At 37.1% G+C, this 19861-nt stretch overlaps 1 protein-coding gene across 1 annotated transcript; it reads left to right on the forward strand.

Moving 5' to 3' along the window:
- Positions 1 to 214: 214 nt before the first annotated feature.
- On the forward strand, positions 215 to 19648 carry zmynd19 (zinc finger, MYND-type containing 19). The gene is made up of 6 exons (XM_051894474.1): positions 215 to 467; positions 5449 to 5508; positions 7246 to 7352; positions 16074 to 16214; positions 16327 to 16507; positions 18041 to 19648. The coding sequence occupies exons 1-6, from the start codon at positions 417 to 419 to the stop codon at positions 18182 to 18184; spliced, it is 684 nt and encodes a 227-aa protein (XP_051750434.1). The 5' UTR covers positions 215 to 416; the 3' UTR covers positions 18185 to 19648.
- The last annotated feature ends 213 nt before the right edge of the window (positions 19649 to 19861 follow it).

Genomic DNA, 19861 nt, shown 5'->3' on the forward strand with positions numbered 1-19861 from the left:
GTTACGAAAGGCGTGGTTTCACAGGGGGCGGGCTTTCTTGTGAAATCTCGTATTGTGGTTGGACATAGTGGTGAAATACGTGCACGTATATCCATCATACGTCAGCATAAGAATTAAACACCAACACGAATGCGTCGACGATGCGCAGCTCTGATTGGACAATTCGCTGCCAGTGCTCTTTTACGATTGGTTTACGTTCAGAATTTGGTTAGGCCCTCCCCCAGAAGCTGGCAGGTTTTTCCAACGCCTCTCAGCGGTGCATCACGGAGGTTTGGAAGCGGGTGGGGAAGACGCGGGCAACGACTGACCCTATTACACTAAAAATTGTACTCGGGGTTGGTTTGCCCGGACCGATTTCCAGCCTAATACCAGCATACCTTCTCTCACATTTCAACCCAGCCCTGACATACCCTCTAATGTCGGATTTCAAGCTTGGGATTGTTCGACTTGGCCGTGTGGCCGGGAAGGTGAGCTGAATCCTAGGGCTGCCATGTGCGACGCAAAGGGGAGGGGAGCCGAGATCCGTGAGCTAAATGCTTCTGTTTAACAACTAAGTTGTCCATTTTGATGTTGTCGACCTTGGTCAGAGGGGGATACATGTAATATATGCATGTACTTGTCGTCGAAACGGTCGGGTTTTATATATAAACTGGTCAGCTCATCAGCCGAGTAGGTTTAGTCCCTTTTGAACCGCCTACTTTTGATGTGTAGTGCCGCTACCGTGGCTATAGCGCTACTAGACGGCTCGGGCGAGAGTTCGCTTGTTAACTAGGGAATGTAAAAGTTGTTTTTTTTTCTTTTTCTTTTATACTTTAATAGTGTTTTAAGCACAGAACCGTTGCGTCTTTCGATGCTTGATCCACGTCAGTAATGACACTGGCATCCAATATGGCTCAGCCAGCTCGGAAAATGCCTCAACCAGGAACCGTTCGCAGCATGACAACCGGCATGTCGGCTGTGATGAGCCTTAGCACCGTCTTTACCAGGTTTATATATCAAACATTTATACGGTCAGTACTTAACCACCTTGTAATCTATCGCTAAACGTTCTGCAAAATGCTGCCAGTTTATTAAACTTAACTGTTTTGATTGGGTTCTTTGCGTCATCCTAAACAAATCCAAGCTGCCACTGGGATGACAGGCCGCTGATACCATGACACTAGAGGGCAGCCGGTAAACAGATCTCTATGGGGTTAAACAACAGGACCATGTGAGAAGTTGCATGGAAAAGGGCGCACATAAGACGCAAGCTATACAGTCTGATGCTAATTTTATGTTGTCATATAACGGAATAATATGTCGTTATTTTAATGACAAATATCGAGAGCGCCTTTTTGTAATGCATAAATTGTAAAATCTCTCAGCTCGCACACGGATTTCCTTCGCTCGCGTAAAACTGGACGCACGCTCTCAAATATAACGTTACAGTGCTCTCTTATAAACTGCTTTTCCTCTCTCTCAGATATTGCGTGCGCACGCTCAAACTGTGTCCCGTGCACTAGCAAATTTCTCCGTGCTCTTGCACTAGAAAGCTCCTGGATTAAACGTTGTCAAAAGTTATCAACCAATCAGAATAGACTTCCACGACTGACTGATGAAAATGCTACATGATCTTATTGGCTGAGAGTGAACTGCACCTGAGATTTTTTTTTTTTTCGATAATCAAAGATGGATCTTTAATTTCTTTACAATTTAATAATATTTAACAATTAATCAAATGTATCTTAGAAATGAATCTGAATTGGGCGCATGGATGATTTGGACATGTAAATAAGCTAGTCTGTCTAACTGCATCACTACATTATACACACATTACTGGTCAAACCCCTCTAAATGATTTATCTAAAAACAACATATGGCTCTTAAGACACACTGCATATAAAAGTTCAATGTTATATCACAGTATAAATATCTAAACTGCATTTAAAATCATTTGCACTAAAATCTCAATTGGAACAATGGCAATAATGCAATTGTGTTTCCTATCAAATCAACATCAAATGCAATAGTAGATGTAAATGATGCACAAGATATCATAACGCAACCAATGCTTATGATAGATATTCCAATATTTTGATGGGTTGTGATAGTTTTAAAACTGTTAGAATTCTTTATTTTTCTGTTGACTTATGAAAAGATTTTTAATGAAGGCCAGATTTAGTTTTAGAATTTTTTTTATCTTAGATCAAATTTAAAAATGTAATTTATTCTTTTTTTTTTTTAAAAATATCTTGTTCTCGCCGTGAATATAGCCGAGGTAGCTCGCATGGTGTTAAATCATAAACGAACAATAAAACAGTAAGCGTGATGATATGGTAACATTATTAGACTGAAGTAGGCTGCTTTTAAATTAAATTAAAATTAAATTAAGGTTCTTTTCTGGCAAAATTACATTTCCTTAATAGTCTAAACAGAGGCATTACTTCAAACTTAAAGGATTAGTTCACTTCTGAATGAATTTCCTAATAATTTACTCACCCCCATGTCATTCAAGATGTTCATGTTTTTCTTTCTTCAGTCGAAAAGAAATTAAAGTTTTTGAGGAAAACATTCCAGGATTCTTCTCCATATAGTGGACTTTAGTGGGATTTACTGGGTGGAATGTCCAAACTGCAGTTTCAGTGCAGCTTCAAAGCGCTCTACACGATCCCAGCTGAGGAATAAGGGTCTTGTCTAGCGAGGCGATCAGTCATTAAAAAAAAAAAAAAAATGATATACTTTTTAACCACAAATGCACTAGCTCTGTAAAAATCTTTTAGTGTGGGCCTAAGTTTATTCTGATTGGTTGATGGCTTTTGACAACGGTTAATCCAGGAGCTTTCTAGTGCAAGAGCACGGAGATTTCAGAGTGCAAAGGACACAGTTTGAGCGTGCACACAATATCTGACCGAGAGGAGAAGCATTCATAAGACAGCGCTGCATATTTGATAGTGTGCGTCCGGTTTTGTGCTAGAGCGAAGGAAATCCGCAGGCGAGCAGAGAGATTTGCTCTCGCGCATTACATGGATGTGCTCTCGCGTTACAATAATGCGCTCTCAAAATTTGTCATTAAAATAACGCCATAAGAATATAGCTCGTGATGGTTGACGGTCATAGGTTATGTCTGGTTGTCTGACTTTGCACATGTGTCCCTTGTGATAATTATGAAAGTTTGCTTGTGTACTGTTCTCAACTGTTTTTATGCTTATTAATTCTGGAATTTATAATGACATGCATAACATTTAAATAATTTTTACATTATTACTAGGGGTGCAACGGTTCAGATTACTCACGATTCGGTTTGTATCACGGTTTTAGGCTCACGGTTTCGGTACGGTTCAGGTAATAACTTACTACTGTCAAATAAAAATAAAGAAAATAAGAACAAATAATCAAACAGCACAAATAAATACAGTAAAGCAAAGATACAGACAAATAAAGCTTTTCAGGTTTTTCATGTATCCAGGTTTCAGGTACAGAAATTGAATAAAGTTAGAGATGCACCGATCGATCGGCCAGGGATCGGAATCAGCCGATTTTCCTCATAAGTCTCACTTCTTACCGATTCCGAGCCGATCCATTTTGTTACCAGCGGCACAGGCAATAACGTCAGCTGCGCGTTCTCACTCTCTTCTCTCCGCTGGTGAAGTGACACACACCTGCGCGGGCGCCTCCTCACTTGTCCCATTTGCTCCGTTTAAATAGTGCTTGTATTGCGCACAATTTTAGTCATTTCATTATTAAGTTACTATTTAGTCATGAGAAATGAGTGATTTCCTTGTCTTTTGTTGTTTGATAAACATTAAAAATAGTCAGACAGCAGAAATGCAAGGGCTGCTGTCTCTTTAAGACATATTACACGGATCAATACACTGATACTGAACACATGCATTCTTTCTCGAGTGTTTAAGTTCAGTTAAGACATAACCGACTATGCTTGCTAGGATACTCGCCAAGACGGGCATGTTGACATAAGCTTGTGTGAATTTGTCCGTTCAAGCACAAGACTTGAAAGAGACCTCAATATGTGCGCGCTATACACGCGCTTCCACGTGCGTGCTTCGGATGAGTGCACAAATCTTCTCACAGCGTGCGCGTTAGTTCTCTTTCGCGCCTTGCACTTGAATGTTTAAATTGGCAATGCTTAAATGAGTTTAGTTTAAACACAGATAGCAACGTGTGCTGTTCAGGTCTCACCCAGGTGTTGACGGTGTTAATGACTGGTCAGATAGAGCATACGGCACTCGGAGTGAACAAAGTTTAGGAGAAGCCAGAATGCGTATCCATCGACAGAACCATACATTAACCAGTGGCACCCCCAGAAAATTTTAATAGGGTGGCCAGACGAGGCCACAGCAAAAAAAAAAAAAAAAAAAAAAAATTCTATAGGCCTATATCTATCTATTTTTATATAGATATCTGAAAATCTGAGATATATATATATATATATATATATATATATATATATATATATATATATATATATAAAAAAAAAAATAGGGTGCGATTTGTGGAAAAAAACTGAGGGATGTTTACAATAAATCTTCTGATTAGACAGCTTTGATCTTTGCACAACTATTTACAACGACACTGGTCATTTTACATAGTGATTAAAACGCTATTTTAGAATGCCACAACTACTATTAGTCCTGATTAGCAGAAACTGGTGCATTGAGTAATTATACTTGTTTCTCTGACAGTAGTGATGTCCTATTCGTGAACGTCAGATCTTTTCAATAAATTGGTTGAACTGGTTTGCAAAACCTGTCTAATCAATTCGTGAACTAATAATAGTTGCGTGATGGTAGAGCATTTAGAGTGAACCGAGAATTTTGCTAAAGGGGCGAAAAGTTACTTTAATACACGAAATGTTACAAATAAAATATACTGGAAATAAATGTTACTTTTTTTATTAAATGCATTCAAAGCAGAGAGCAAAGACCAGTGTGTAGAAAATTCATTTTATTATTGTTTATTGTAAATGCAAGTATATTTTGTGTAGCATGTCCTGGCTTGGTAAAGATAGGCCAGTGTGTAGGCCAATTAGAAACTTTGAGATGACTCAGAATATAAATTTTCCTGATTGTTTAATTTGTTTTTTCTTTAAATATTGATCTTGTAAAAAAATTAACTTGATCTAATTCTATAGTGAGTGAATTGTTTTAACTGTTGAATTTCTTTTAAATGAATCAGTCAAACTGGTTCACAAATCAGTTCAAAAAAAGATTAATTAGGGAATTATTCTGGATCAAAACAAACTTTTCAAAACCCATATCCAATAATTGCTAATAAAAAAAGTTGTAGTCAGTTCATTTGACAAAAAGTGTGGGAACCCTGACAAAATTGAAATTGCATTGGTGATTCAAACATTGCTTATAACAGTTTTGAGGAAACTTAAGTCTTCAGTGAGGAGACAAGACAGCTAGTATGTTTTTTAATTGTATTGTAACAACATTTTGTTCTTTTCAGACAAAGTACACTTTGATTGATGAGCAAGACATACCATTAGTGGAAAACTATGCCTTTGAGGTGAGAACCTGTTTGTTTTGTGTTTGTTTGTTTGTGTTTGTTTGTTTGTTTGTTTGTTTGTTTCAAGGGGTCTAAGCACAAAAGATGCTGCAAACCTATTGTGTTTGTACTGATTTTCTTCTTTATTTTTCTGCCCTAAAATGTATGAGCATCAGAGACCGTAAATCGCAGAAAGACCCCAAACTTGGAAAAATGGTCCCAATAGTGCGCAGCTACTCAGCCACACAGACAAACATTTGTCTCTAGGTGGTGCTATAGGTGGCGTTTTGGATCACAACTTTGGAACCAAGACTTTACAAATTACTGTAATTTTCCACCTTTTCGAATTTTATTTAAGACCTACTTTTTCAAACTCGTAGGCCATTGGTCTGATCATCACCAAAATAGGCACAAAACAGCTAGGGACCATGCTGGCAAAAAGCTATCTAAATTATCAAGCTGTCAATTTAGATTCATTGAAGCATTGCAAAGATACAAGTTAATTAATTGGTCTGACACTTTTACTAGTTGACCTATATCTGCTGAACATAACTTGCTTAACATAACTTGACACACACAGACAACAGGACATTCTGAGGTGCACATCAAGTTTGGTAAACTTATGTCAATAGGGGGCGCTACAAATAAAAAATATAACTCCTCAACCATATGATCCATGTAGTTTAAAATTGGTATGCATCTTCTTTGGTTGATGCCCTAATCTTCTGACAAAAAAAAAAAAAAAAACATGGCTTCCAGCAGCCAATCAAATTTCAGTGGCTAATAACATCAAATCTGAATGGTGTACCATGACACAAATAATTCTTCATCAAACTTCACCAAACTTTGCATGTCAGCTCTAGACCATACTAGCTTAAAATGACGGAGTGAACACAGTTCCGGCTCAGTATAGGCCGAGGCTGTTCACGTGAGCAGCATGACACATACGTGTGATGCTGACGCAGGAGCCGGCCAATACTGAGCCGGCGTTCGTACATAAAAACAGAAGCGCTGAACTGCGTTCACTGCGTCAGCTGTGTACGAGTCTGACAGGGTAGAGAAGAATTTGTTGAATAAAGTCGTTATTTTTGTGGTGTTTTTGCACACAAAGTATTCTCGTCACTTCATAACATTAAGGTTAAACCACTGTAGTCACATTGACTGTTTTTATGTCTTTAGTACTTTCCTGGACCTTGAATGACGGTAATTATGTTGCTTTCTATTGGGGATTTAAAAAAAAATGCTCTTGGGTTTCATCAAATATCTTAATTTGTGAACAAAGGTCTTGCGTGAATACTTAATAACAGAAATTACATTTTTGGGTGAACTAACCCTTTCATTTTTATAGACTCCAGTAAAACACATTTTTGAAGTTGCCAAACATGACTATTAAATGTATTGCTGTTCATTTAAAATTAAGAGGACAGTTTTATTTCTTTTTCAATATATTATAACATTTCTATAAAGACACTTATTTACTGTTGTGGTATGAATAAAACAAACACATGTGTTAAACTGCAAGCATAAACGTGTTTTTTTTTTTTTTTTTTTTTTTTTTTTTTACTTATTATTATTATTATTATTATTATTTATTATTTTATTGATAATTTGGTTTGAGGTTTGAATTACAGTTACCAGCACACTTTTTCCACACATGCCTTTGAATTGTTTTTTTCCCCTTGTTGTTGTCACATTCTTTGAATACTATTATTTATTATGCTATTATGAAATTGAATGCCTGGATGTTATTATTTGCAGGCTCGCATGGAAGTTGATGCAGATGGGAATGGGGCAAAAATCTTTGCTTATGCCTTTGACATCGGTAAGGGTAGATGGGCTGGTCGACCACTGCATGAGTTACTCTGGTGAGTGTACTGCTAGAGACCATTACAATTCCTAGAGCCTACTGCTTTTTTGCTGTTTACTGTTTCCAAATATGACTGTCACAATTCGGCCCCTAGTTAAAGTTGTAATGAACGTTCAGTTTGTTTGTGAAGTCACCTTCTCACTAGGAGTGTAGCAGTACATCAATATGGATCAATAGATCTATAAAATGACTAACAATATGATGCATCAATGCAATGTATAAAAAAAATTTGTTTATTTTTACCTTTATTTTGACACTGCACAATGCATACAATGTCTGTCAAAAATTATATGCATTTCCGTCAAAGCAGGCACTCTGGCTTTATCTGGCACTACTGGCATTCTCCGTTTTCTTGAAGTACAGGGGGAAAAATCAAGAATCATTAAATTGGGATACTAGGGAAAAAACACTATTAGATTTGCACATTTTAGAGAGCACAGAAGACAAACTTTCTTGACTGTTGTCATTGCTTATTGCATTGCACAAGCCTATAATGAGCTGTCTAGGGCTGGTCCGAATTAGAGGTCGACCGATATATCGGTCGGCCGATATATCGGGCCGATATTTGTCTTTTTTTAATATATCGGCATCGGCCGATTTTAAAGCCAGGCACGTCCGCGGGCAGCCCTGTGTTATTGGTGCGGTGCAATGTGCTGCTGCCACCGCATGTGAATTGAAACTTTTGGAAGATTCAACAACAGTCCTGGGAGATAAAGGTAGCCTAAGGCTTAAATTCTGATATTTCAAAGTCCTATGGCCATATATTTACTATATATTACTAGTAAACTATGAAGTGTTGCTTCACTTAGTGAAAGAAACAACGGATAGCATAGAACCGTCGGGAACTGGCATAATGCTACAGCTGGTTGAAGGTTTGCTTACTTGTAGTTAACTTTAAGGACTGTAGTCGAAAACTACCAGCAGCTTGCTTGCTAACATATTAGCCCCAATGTTATAAGTTCTGTTTTATTTTTCCTGTATCGGAGTCAGAGAATTTCACTCTGTGCTTGGGGTGGAGAAGGCGGCAGCTCTCACAAACACTGCAGCGTGATTGAGGGCTACGTTACTCCGACAAATATTGTCAATATTAAGAGGATTTGGCATTTCCAATTAATGTAAGCATGTTACATTCTTCTAGTCTATTATTATTACTATTAGGTAAGCTACTTTTATTATTAAATTAATAGTATAATAAATTTGCCCCGCAGTAATTTCACAGCGCATCACCGCATAACTGACGTGCTGTGAGGATAATAAAAGATTAGGCTATCAGCTCCTCTTTGAAAATGTTTTAAACATTTTTTAGGTCTATTATACAATGAATTAGACCTATAATTAAAATTATTAACAGTCTATAATATTTCCTAACACTGCAGTCATAAATGAAAATTAAGAGCAGCTTTAGGCTACTTCACCAACTTTAAAAAAAACAAAACAAAAAAAAAACAAGCTGTTTAACACGAAATACTATTCTTCTCATTTTTTTCACTATATGTACGGGCCACAAAGGAAATTATGGAACAAATTAAGACAGTTATATACCGTTATCAGCATATTATGTTGAAATTTGTCTCTGAGAAAATGCTCCGTTAATGCAGCGTCAGGCAGCGCCGTCACTTTTACTTTCACTTTGAATACTGACCGAGGTTAAGCTTTTACCGGCATAACTTTTCCGCATAGTTTGCACGTTGCTTCTTGTGTGATATCCATTGGCTCCCCTTCTTGGTTGAACCTTCCATCGGGGGGCCCCGCGGATTTGCGCTACTCCGCTGCGCAGAAGTGTATGACATTTGTTCGGAAGCATGGTTTGATGCAGATAATAGCCGGGTTTCCATCCAACTTTGCGTTAATGAAAATTCAGCTCAAGAATATGCGCATCTGCGTGTGTTTCCATCAACTGTGTAAGCCGAATAAAAATGGACATCATCCTAATAAAGTGATGTGTTCCGACCAATGACTATATATATATATATATATATATATGTCGCACAGTTATTATCCTCATTAAACCTGTCTAACGTTAACCGCCAAGAATGTCAAGAAATCACTAAGAGTTTAGCACTGTCCTTGCATACAAGACAAAGTTTAATTGATTTTTATTTATAAAGTTGTATTTATTTTATTTAAATGTATATTTAAGTTTACATTTATGTTCCAACAAACTTGAAAAATTCAGCTTGATAAATGCTCTAAAACTTTTATGTAAATCAAGTCAGTGTTCAATAAATGATGTTAAGTTTAGAAATGTTGTGCATCCACTTATTATTAGTGTGACATTTTAGCATGCAAATGAAGGGGAAAACTTCAAGATATCGGCCCTAAAAATCGGCAGCACGTATCGGCCATCGGCTGACCCTGACCTCTAAACATCGGCATCGGTTATAGAAAAACCCATATCGGTCGATCTCTAGTCCGAATACCTTTTTTTTTTTTTTTTTTTTGAGCTTTGAAGCTTCGGTAGTAATCAACACCCAATATTCGAAGCTTCAGAGGGAGGGGGCTGAACATATTCTCTCTAATAAAGGCAGTGTAACGAGCAGAAATATGGTGTGACCTCTTTGAGAGCTGCGCGCTCCTGGTTGAACTGTTTGTATTGTGCGACTTGAGCACTGCATGTATGCTAGTTATTTCTGTTTTTCTGTTGCTCATTTTAAGTTATTTTCTTAAGCAAAGCTGTGGATTAGGGCTGCACAATTAAACAAATTTCTAATCTCGATTATGATTACGGATGCCACGATTTCATAATCGTTCAAAGGCGCGATTACAAGGAAAAATATCCACTTATATTATGCTGCGTGTTTAAAAGGTGTGTCTAGAGCATGTTACGCCACGAGAGGCGAATCACGACTACTTCAGAGTGTAAAAGGTCTAACCTAGCACAAAAGGAGCTACCAGTGACGTAGGTGTATGCTGATATGTCAAACTCACACGAAACACCAGCACCCGCCATTTTTAAAAGCCGTGTACACAGCCTATATATTTACTCCACGAACTAACTCTACAAACATGAAAAACAGTGATAGGACCTCTAAACCTCACGCTAAGGAGAAAATCCAGCGTGACTTTGAGCAGACCAAGCAAAACATGATTAAGTATTTCTGCTAAGCTAGCAACATTATATACTGTCTACTTTCTTTGTATAACAGTTCTATCTAATAATGTATTAGACAGGACTGTTAAACAGATCGTAAACTAATGAAGACGGAAAATGCGAACACTGTGTGCTCAGGATTTGTCTGAACTGTTCACAGCACCGTCAAAATAAAAGTAACAACAACAAGCACAGTTTACATCACTTCAGGCCCTAGGGGAACATTAGTTATCGGGGAACCACACTGGTGGCTAGTTTCTATATCATCCAAGTTCCAAGAACAACCTGATGCAAAAGCCCCTATTATTATACCATGCATATGTTGACTTTTTATTATTATTTAAAGAAGAAACCAAACCAATATATAGCTGACATTTGATGCTATAGAAAAACAATAAAAAAAAAATTTCTGTAAGTGTTTTCAGCTTTTTTATATTTATACAAAAATATGGCATGCAGTTGCTTCATACAATTACAATTTCCAGAGAATAATCCACAATTATGATTTTTGTCATAATTTTGCAGCCCTACTGTGGACGGCATAACATTTGCGACGGACAGTTAAACCAGTTTCATGGGGAATAAAGCGCCAGTTGTGAAATGTCAGTCGCCTCCGTGAAGTCTGTCTGGTATCAATAACTCAAGCTAAGTGGGCTTGCTTAGTTGGGGACACTTGACATTTGACATTTGATATTCAACAGTGCTTTGCATCTGCCTACATTGACAGCATTTTCTTTAAGAGCTGCTGTGCAGCGAAAATCATATGCCATTTATCACTGTAAAGCTGCTTTGACACAATCTGCATTGTAAAAAGCGCTATATAAATAAAGGTGACTTGACTTGACTATTTCTATTTGCTCCGTACATAACGCGTTTCAGCAGGAATATCTGTGTGTCTGTCTGTCTGTTTGCATTTTGATTATGTTGAGAACCGTTCATCCAATCGACTTCACACGTAGCGGGTGTGTTGCTGCGGACCCAAGGGAGTGCAGTGTCGCATTTGCAGTATAGACACGCGACACGTTCAGAATTAATAAACTTTTAATAAACTACAGAACAGCAAAATAAACTAGCTGGTGCACGGGCAAGGCTTATATGCTCCAAAAACAAACACTGCACTAGTGATATAAAACACAGGTCTTTTAGGAGCAATACTTTTAATAAGGTAGCCGAACATTTTTCTGACAAACAAATCACTCCCAAATCAGAAATTAGCAGCACTGCAATTACTGACACAGTAAAGGGTAGGCTATTTAAATAAAAGAAGAATGAAAAATAAATGAACGAACTGTAATAAATAAAGAACACGCCGTCCCAGTAAAATCTGAGTTTAAACAAGCTGCTATACTTTGCAGTAGATTCATTTAGATTGATAATAACGGGTAAAAAGGCTAATAGGCCTACATTTTGTTTCTATCATTCTATTTTCCACAATGTCAAAGCAACACAGCTTAACCCAAAATACAAGCTTGTGCAATTGTGCGCTTCAGACAGAGAAACCTCCAGTTGCAGGAAACACATTAGCTAAGAAGAAGCAAATACATTTAAGTATAACAAGGTTGGGTTCCTTCAACTGTCCATCCTAATAAAAACGGCTAGGCTATATAAGATAATTGTGAAAAAGAGTATTGTATTTCTCCAGATTTTATAGTGTAAATGTTTTCAAGAGTGAATGAGAACCATTTTGTCGTTTCGTTCAAATATTTGAATAATCGAATATTCGGGTCCAGCCCTCTGTCATCAGACGATTATTTGTGTGTGACTTAATTTATTTTATTTTTATTTATTTTTTTTTCATTGTTTTATGTTATTTGTTGATTTTTGCTGTGGATTGTGTTACATGATTTGCAATTTATAGAGTTCAGTTACTGGTTGTGTAAAATAGGAAATAATATTGTAATAGTGAGATCAACTGCAGGCCCCTGAATCTAATTAAACTTACAGATGCGCCGATACCTTTTTTTTTTTTTTTTTTTTTAACCGATCCGATTCCGATACCCAAATTCATGAAAATCATCCGATTCCAATACCAGTACTTTTTCTTCCTTGTTCATTGTAGAGTATCTGTACCTCTTTGTGTATGGAACTGATGATCAATCTTTTTTGTGTTAAACACTATCCACTAAATACTACTTCATTAGAGAAAAAATATCATAATCTTGGACAAAAAAAATTATATTATAAACTAAGTGAGTGGTTAATTCAGCAGCAAAAGTAATTCTAGAAAAAAACATTTAGAAAAACATTTAATAGGGAAAAAAAGTTACCGTAAGTGTAGTACTAAATCTGGTAAAATGTTTATTACAAATTACTGTTCATATTGTATTCTATAAAATACATTCATGAAAAACAATTTGAAGAAAATAAATAAAATTAAATTAAAATGTTTTATTTCAAATGTATTGTGCAGCTTTTTAATGTGGCAAAAAGATATGACAGAACAAGACTATTAATAATTAGGCTATTAATAATCTTACAGTGCGCATCATAATGTGAAAGTCTCCAATACAGAGCGGCATAAATCGCGTATGCGCATCCCGGGTGGAGTAACAGTGCGCAGCGCTTTGCATTCAAAAATTCAGGGCACAAAGAAGAGATGGTGTACACAGCTAATAGTGTATTACTATATATCTATCCAGCAGTTTATTGACCAGTTTTAAATTCCAGTTACTGTGCATGTGACATGATGCCAATTCATAGTCCTCGCTGCTCCAGTGTTGTGATCTAACAGACCCCCAGTAGTGAATATCACATCATATAGAAACAACAATAAACTCAAGCAAGATGAGTCATTTTATGCAAATCCGCATCCTTTATCTACAGGTTAAATATAATAATGAGAATATTGAATCATCTTGGAGAGGGTTTTACCGTGCTGACTGTCGTAACCAAACGAGACACATCGTCTAAATGCTAAATGGAGATTGACTGACAGCCACATTGGAGGGAAGAGTTTCCATCCACTTCAATTTAACGCCGTAAATATTAACTCGCATTAAGCTATCGAATGGCTTTGGAAGACTTGGACTATAGTGCACAAAAACTTTTATGCTGCTACGCACAGCATTGGATTTGGATCGGTCCTGTCTGACCGATACCCGATCCGGCAAAAATTACAATATCGGAGACAATACAAATACTGATTTTCGATATAATATTGGATTTTTGCCAATATCCAATATGCCAATATTTTTCAACTCGTTTTGACCCATAACAATATACGTACTTTTTTTTTTTTTCCATTGTTTGGAAACAACACCAAGTCTCTCCTGTGCAGGGATTACAAACAATTTTTTTCATTTTGGTTAGTTTTGAACAAAAACTGTTTTTTTTTTTTTTTTTTCCATTCTGGTTAAGAGTTCTGAGGTCTCCTTACCAAAAGGTTACTTGTTAGAACTAAATAAACCTAAACATTTTATTTGTGGATTTAAAGGATTAGTTCACTTTCAAATTAAAATTTCCTGATAATTTACTCACCCCCCATGTCATCCAAGATGTCCATGTCCTTCTTTCTTCAGTCGAAAAGAAATTAAGGTTTGTGATGAAAACATTCCAGGATTATTCTGCTTATAGTGGACTTCAATAGACCCCAAACGGTAAAAATTAGTTTCAGTGCAGCTTCAAAGGGCTTTAAATGATACCAGACGAGGAATAAGGGTCTTATCTAGTGAAACGATCGGTCATTTTCAAAAAAAAAAAAAAGTATATGCTTTATAAACACAAATGATCGCCTCACAAGTGCTTCCGCCAGACTGCCGTCCGTATTCTTCAAAAAGCTTGCGCTGTATGTCCTACACCTTCCCTATTCAACTTACGGAAAATCAGAACTGGCGCCACATTCGTTCCGTAATTTGATTAGGGAAAGGTGTAGGACATACAGTGTAAGCTTTTTGAAGAATATGGAATCCTGAAATGTTTTCATCAAAAGATATTTTAAAATGTTTGTTTGTTACATTGTTAAAAATACCGACGGTATTCCTGAGAGGAAAAAAGTCACATATATGTCGCATTTATTCAGAAATAATGTAATTTATCGGTAGCTAAATAAAGTAAAATGTTTACAAATATCCTAGCCTACATAGCTTTGTTTTAATGTTTGTAAACATACATTTTTAACAACTGCCCTAACTAAAACCTCTAAAGTTAACAGTTGGCCTATTCGGGCTAAATAAACGTCAAGCCAAAACGAATAAAAATTCTTATTTTTTGATGCCATTCCAGCTTCTATTGCTATTCAAGGCAAGAAACAGGTTTATTTATTAGAAATAAAACTAAATAAGATGGTAAACAAATTAATTTAAAGCCTACCTTTCTCATTCGGCATGAATCCAACTGTTTCCATTTTCAAGACGAATGCTAAACTATTTATTATGTAAGCTTTTCACTTCACTCGCATTATTGACATCAACCTTCACATAACAGCACAATCAGGCAGTGGTCACGGGTGGTAAACAGCAGATTGTAGGCCTATTGCAGAATTGAATTGAGCAGGGTAACATTTTATATGTTTGGTTGACTGTATTTTATTTTAATTATTTAACAGGCTGCAATATCAAGTAAGCAATGCAAGAATTTGTGTGCGCGCGTGAGGTGCTGGCGCGACCACTAGATTTATTTTTTTTCCTTCTAAGAGAGTAAACTGTACTGCGTAATTTATGGTCATACAGGTAAAAGACATAATTCATACTTTTACAAAAGAGACTCGAATAACGAAAACAAGCAGAATGTCTGTTTCCTTTCCTGGATCTTTGGAGGCCGCCACAATGAACCTCTTTCGTTTTGTTAATCTATAGACCTAATTATTTAAGTAAAATATTTCGCGTAGCCTATAGGCCTAAATATTTCCTTTTATTTTATACGTGTTATGTAGGCCTATAGTTTTATTCTGTTTTCTCCGTTCACAGAAGCGTTGCATGTGCGTGATGTGACGTTGTGTGAATTCATGTTCTACTATCCTGCAATTTTCGCTGGTTTCAAAACGCACAACAAGCTGCATATTACTTGACATTCATTTTCATTTTAAATGTAGGCCTAATGCTTGACGGTTGGTGACATATATCATCGGAAAAGCTAACGCTAGGGCATTGCCATTGTGACTTACCTAACCTATGATGACTTGACATCTGAGCCTGATCGCGTCAGTGTGGGCATTTCACTCACGTTGGATACGCATCCAACGTGAGTGAAATGCCCACACTGACGCGATCAGGCTCAGATGTCAAGTCATCATAGGTGTCATCACAGTGTCACATTAGCATAGGCTGTACTATTTGAATTTGTGATTGGTTGACTGCCAAATCAAAATATTAAACAGAACGATAAAATAACGTTATTAACCGGTTAATGACCGTTTCAAATGAACGTTTTTGTTCAGAACGATTAAATTTGATTTAGTTTCCGCTTCTGGTTACGTTCCGGTCAAAATTTCGTTCGTTTCCGGTTTTCGTTTTCGTTCCTTGAACCAGTTCAGAGTCCTGCTTATTGCCCAGCCCTACTTTCAGGCAACTCATCGACTAGTTGATTTTGAAAATATGTAGTTTTTCAAATGTGTAAACCATAAAGAGGCTGTAAATAAGTAGGCATCTACTTGTTTCAGAAGTAGTCATGTTTTGGTGTACTTGTTCACAGGGAAAAGCACAGAGGAGGAATCGCTCCAAGTTTCCAAGTAGTTCACATAAACTCAGTCACAGTTGACAACCGTCTAGACAACTTGCGCCTTGTTCCTGTGGGATGGAGTCCCAAACCAGAAGAACTGTCCAGCAAACAACGGTAATTTGCATCCCACATGTGAAGGAAACAAATATCTGTGGTTATCTACTCTGGTCAAATTGTGCTGTAAGGTGCTTTTCTAAGGTATGCATGTATAAAATATCCTCTCTAGAGAGCAGTCGCTGTACTGGCTGGCCATCCAGCAGGTTCCCGCAGACCCAGTGGAAGAGCAGTATTTGGAGTTGAGTCGCACACGCTACTACAATGCCAATGGAGAGCTGGTGGAAGAGGAGGAGTGCTCTTGCACCTACTATGAGTGTCACTACCCACCCTGTTCGCTCATTGAGAGGAGGGTCAGTATGGCGTAGAGACGAAAGTCATTTTATGTGGTTTTGTTTGGATGATTTAAGAAAAAAAAAAAAAAAATACTGGTCAGAAGTAAGGACGTGCAAATCTACATAGTGGGTTGTCTGAAAAGCAAGAACATCAGTCTTAAAGAAGACCTGTATAATGGTCTAGTTCAGCACCATGGTGCACAACACGAGTGCATTTCATATATGTTCACATAGGATATATTGTTTAAAAACAGCTGGATTGGGCACAAAAGAAGGAAACCAAAAACAGCAGTATATCTTAAGTTTAAGCTTTTAAAACTTATATTTTTCAAGCACAAAAAAACATAAGCGAGACAACAGGCAAATATGCTTGCATGGATATATTTTTTATTGCCCAAAATAATTATTTCTCACAAAAAGATATTTTGAGATTCTCTTAGCACTGATAATAGTATTCGTTCTTAGATGATTTGATACATTTTTCAAAGGTGGTGAATATTTTTTTATTTTTTTATTTTTTTTTTTTTTTTATATACACAAAGCTTTGTTCTGATTGATTTCTTTACTGTTTTAGTGCATTGAAACCCTCTGAGAGGTTAAGTCATGTCTATTAATTCAATTTGTTTAAACCACTGCTGTGCAAAATATTTAGGGTGCTTTCACTGCACTTGTAGTGTGCACTGGGGTTTGATTAGTGCCACATTTTGGTTCGTTTGGATAATGTAAGTGCTGTTTTCTGAACTCTGGTGCACACCTGTGAATCCTACCTGGGTCTCCTAAAAAGGCTGGTTCATGTGAATTTCGCTACGGTTCACTGCTGATATGAACACAATTGTACTAAATCGTGGAAGCGAACCACTATTATTAATGATTCGATAAATCTGTGTGTTTGTGTGTTCTCGCTCACTTTGCTGACAAGCGTCATTGACGCAATACAAGCAGAGATAATGTACTGTTTATCTCATTTCTGTTCTGCTTCAGCAGAAATGGACTCCCACGTACTTTAAAACATTTGCAGTACATTCGCAGCAGATAGATGTTATTGGAATAAAAACAAAACTTCAAAAAACAAAATATAAAAGTGAGGCAAGCAACGCTGTGCATTTGCCGGCCTTCTCCTGCGTCGTCATTACCAAGCAACAGGAGTTAACACCTGCTGCTTTGATGAAAACGCACTGCGATTCTTAATCGAACAATACAGTGAGAATGCAATCCAGCAGACGTAAGGGAGTGCAATTGAACTCTGGTTCGGACCAGGCAGTCAAACTAATTATGAAAGCACCCTAAGGCTAAAAAAAGAAAAAAATCTAGATAAATACTAGTCTACTTAATTTGACTAGTCAGTTGTTGAACTTCAACCATAAATAATAATCCCATCTTAGTGACCGAAATTACACACTTAAAAAAAAGCTAAATTGATCATGATTTTCAAATAATTGTTGTCATTTGAACATGGTGTCTTAACATTTTTTTTTTTTTATTTTGTTTATTTGATTGACTCATTTATTTGAGTTGTGACAATATCTTGTCTTTATTTGTGTACCTTTCCAGCTGAGGGAGTTTAACATCTGCGGCCGATGCCAGGTGGCACGCTACTGCGGCTCACAGTGCCAACAGAGGGATTGGCCGGCCCATAAGAAGCAGTGCCGTGAGCGTAAACGGGTTCTGGCGCTGGAGTCTGAGCCCGAGCGATGATCCCCCTCGACCCCAGTTTGAAAAACGAGGGTCACAGGGGATGTGGGGTGAGACTTGAGTTGAAATGCAAAAACTGACTGGTTGGCTAGGGGACAATTTTGGTGGGTTGGATGGGCCTATTGTGGGGGGGGGAAAAACATACTTCCCAGAACTTTTACATCTCCACAACTTGTCTATGGGGATTATGGGAAATGGAGTTTTTTTTTTTTTTTTTTTGTTGAGAAGGGAGGTCTTAAAAGCTCCACCTGCTGCTATGGATGCGTTTGATGAAGAAAAACACCATGCCGTCATAACTCTTTCTCTATGGACTGCATTTGAGTATTGACAGTCATGCGCTCGCTTGTTCCATCCACCCTTCTGTCACGAAGTATTAGCCGCCGAGGGACAAAACTGCTGTACAACTGATGGGATGGAATATGGACCTCCTCACTGTACTACACTTCCTTCTCCTCTTCTCCCGGTTGAACTTCTTGTGCACATAACCAAGCACAGTCACTCACCTGCCATACCTTCTACAAGTATACAGTTGATAGCTGTGCAAAACCACACCACCAGTATTGTGTGTGTGCAATGCCATTTTTTGACTGAAGGACATGGATGAAGTGGTTGAATGTTTTGGTTTGTTTGTTTTGTTTGTTTGTTTGTTTGTTTGTTTTGTTTTTTGCTTTGCTTTATGGAAATTTTGTGGGGGCTGGTGTCGGGGAATATGCCTTCTTTGGGAGGCAGCGTCACTTTTCCTGTCTACCTGTTTTTTTTTTTTTTTTTTTTTTTTTTAAAGCATTACAATCCTATTTACTCTTCCCACTCATGTCATGTTTAGTTTCACTTACCATAACAAGCACTCAGTTTAGAGGGATGTCCTGGGAAAAACTTGAAAACCCACATGGAAAGTTGACTCTGATTCATGTTGTCAATGTGTACTTGGATGTCTAACATTTTCATTTGGGTCCCAGTCATTCAGTGATTAGTCGTCTTGTTTGTCTTAAAATCTTTGTCAAAATTTGTTTAACTTATGAATTGTTTTACTTTTTTTTTTTTTTTTTTTTTTTTTTTTTTTAATGTCTCATTTTGATATAAAAATATGTGCACACAAGTTCCAAGTGTGTCTTCCTCTTACGTCAAGGGCAACTCTACCAAACTGTGACGCGCACACACAAATAAGCATGTATAATAGATGCATACATGTGACGTTTGTCTGCGTTCGTATTCCGAATAATTTATCTGGTTGGGGTTGAACACTGTGCACTGAATATCCTCACTTTGATTCTTGTTCTTTTCTGAGAAATGGGAGTCTGGGGTAGGTTGGTGTCTGTTCTTTTTATTTTTTTCTAAGCTATTACCATACAAACATTAAATGCATAAATATGTGAATGGACAAAGTTTGTGATAACTGACCATCTCTTGTCACTGTAAAATATAAGAATAAAATTAATGAAATAAAATCTCAAAATATGTAAAGGTTAATTTTGTTGCAAAGTGTCTGTTTTGCCCATGTCATGTTCTATTTTGAGGGACTTCAATTTCTTTCTGTTGAAACAAGAATTTGACCTATATTGTTAATAGGATGTTTGCATTCAACACAATTTGAATTTTGATAGGAGTGCCATTAAAGGTCAAAATTAAGATTTAAAAGCACCTACAGGATGGTGAAATTGAGGACAGGAAAAAAATTATAAA

Source organism: Ctenopharyngodon idella, chromosome 5, assembly GCF_019924925.1.
Source record: "Ctenopharyngodon idella isolate HZGC_01 chromosome 5, HZGC01, whole genome shotgun sequence".
Lineage (NCBI taxonomy): Eukaryota > Metazoa > Chordata > Actinopteri > Cypriniformes > Xenocyprididae > Ctenopharyngodon > Ctenopharyngodon idella.

Bases quoted from the DNA above. Each gene is read 5' to 3' on its own strand.
- zmynd19 (XM_051894474.1), top strand. From the start codon at position 417: ATGTCGGATTTCAAGCTTGGGATTGTTCGACTTGGCCGTGTGGCCGGG. The intron at 5,509-7,245 runs GTGAGAACCTGT...TATTATTTGCAG, and splicing joins TGGAAAACTATGCCTTTGAG to GCTCGCATGGAAGTTGATGC. The intron at 16,215-16,326 runs GTAATTTGCATC...TATCCTCTCTAG, and splicing joins GAACTGTCCAGCAAACAACG to AGAGCAGTCGCTGTACTGGC.